General features: G+C 35.6%; 1 protein-coding gene across 1 annotated transcript; it reads left to right on the top strand.

The window, feature by feature from the left end:
- Positions 1-600: 600 nt before the first annotated feature.
- LOC106114940 (RNA 3'-terminal phosphate cyclase-like) lies at positions 601-1,309 on the top strand (the record flags this gene model as incomplete). Its single annotated transcript, XM_013308267.1, has 3 exons — positions 601-771; positions 852-969; positions 1,203-1,309. Coding segments are annotated over exons 1-3 (267 nt in total), but the record flags the coding sequence as incomplete, so codon positions are not given.
- Between the last annotated feature and the right edge of the window lie 6 nt (positions 1,310-1,315).

The following is a 1,315-nucleotide window of genomic DNA, read 5'->3' as shown; positions in this document are numbered from 1 at the left end:
ATTTGCTGTATTATATTGTTTGAAATTAACTGCAATTTTATTGGCATTCACGCGTTGAATTGCCGTCACACCTTTAATTTCGTTTGAAAATATGTGATTCAAATATGTTGGGCTCTTGTTGCCCAGTCTATCCCTATTAGTAGCTTCCACAAATACTTTAAATTCAGTATTTACCGAGTTCTCGGGATACAGTCTTTTGTAGTTAGGTTTAAAAAAGGGTAAATAAGAGTCATTACGCTCACCGCCACTACCGACTTCAACGTCCATCTTGGGATCACCACGGTCCTCAACGCGAAGACGTTTAGATGATGAGGTGGGCGGGTTATCCCCGCCCCCCTCGTTACCCTCCATTACAAAGGGTCAAACCTTAAAATTTACACTATTTACAATTAACTTTAAGATAAAAATAATGAAATAAAATATTTAAACGAAAAGAAATTTAAAATACGCGCGCTCTATTTGGAGTTCCCGCCAAAAGTCACGACCAATTGCCTCTAATGAAATCCTTTTGCACATAACCACAGATTTGTCAGATGCTGCATATACCCAAAGAGTATACCTACTCTTCGCCACAAAGTCAAAATAAAGTGTTGTCAGATCAGATGTCAGTTGTGAAGTTGTCATTGTTGGCAATGTCAGATTTAAAATAGTAAAATAGCAAACCTAAGTTTAATTTAATTTATTTCGTTCTTACTTACTTAAACATAAAGAAGTCTATCTCTCTTTATTATGTCACAATGTATGGAGATCGACGGAAGTGTTTTAGAAGGGGTATGGAAAAATAAAATGATTTTGCAATAATTTATTTGCAAGTGCAAATTATTTTTTCTTATTACGCTTTTATGTTCCAGGGCGGACAAATCCTTCGAAACTCTATATCACTTAGTGCCATTCTAGGCATACCGGTACGGGTTATGAACATAAGGGCAGGGCGAAGTAAACCCGGCTTAGCTGCTCAGCATCTAAAAGGTTATTTGATTAATGAGTACATAGCAACCCCTTAATGTATATTTCTCGTACTTAATCTACGCTAAATATTTGTCTATTGAACTATTTGTCACAATTCCGTTGTTTAATTATTATTGTGCAATACCTGCAGATATTTTTCCTGACAAAAAATTACAAACTTTGATGTTATTCCTAATTTAAACTTAAAAGAAATGCAGTCTTTGTAATTTTTTAATGCAATATTTTTTATTTAGGTATTCAGTTGGTAGCAGAAATGTGTAGAGCCAAACTCAAAGGTGCCAGCATTGGGTCTACGGATATTGAGTTCATACCTGGCAAGCTACGAGGAGGCCATTATGTAGCTGAT

The sequence above is a fragment of the Papilio xuthus genome, unplaced genomic scaffold (assembly GCF_000836235.2).
Source record: "Papilio xuthus unplaced genomic scaffold, Pxut_1.1 DF827948.1, whole genome shotgun sequence".
Taxonomy (NCBI): Eukaryota; Metazoa; Arthropoda; class Insecta; order Lepidoptera; family Papilionidae; genus Papilio; species Papilio xuthus.
The sequence above is the reverse complement of the archived record's forward strand: the minus strand, read 5'-3'. Positions and strand labels throughout refer to the sequence as shown.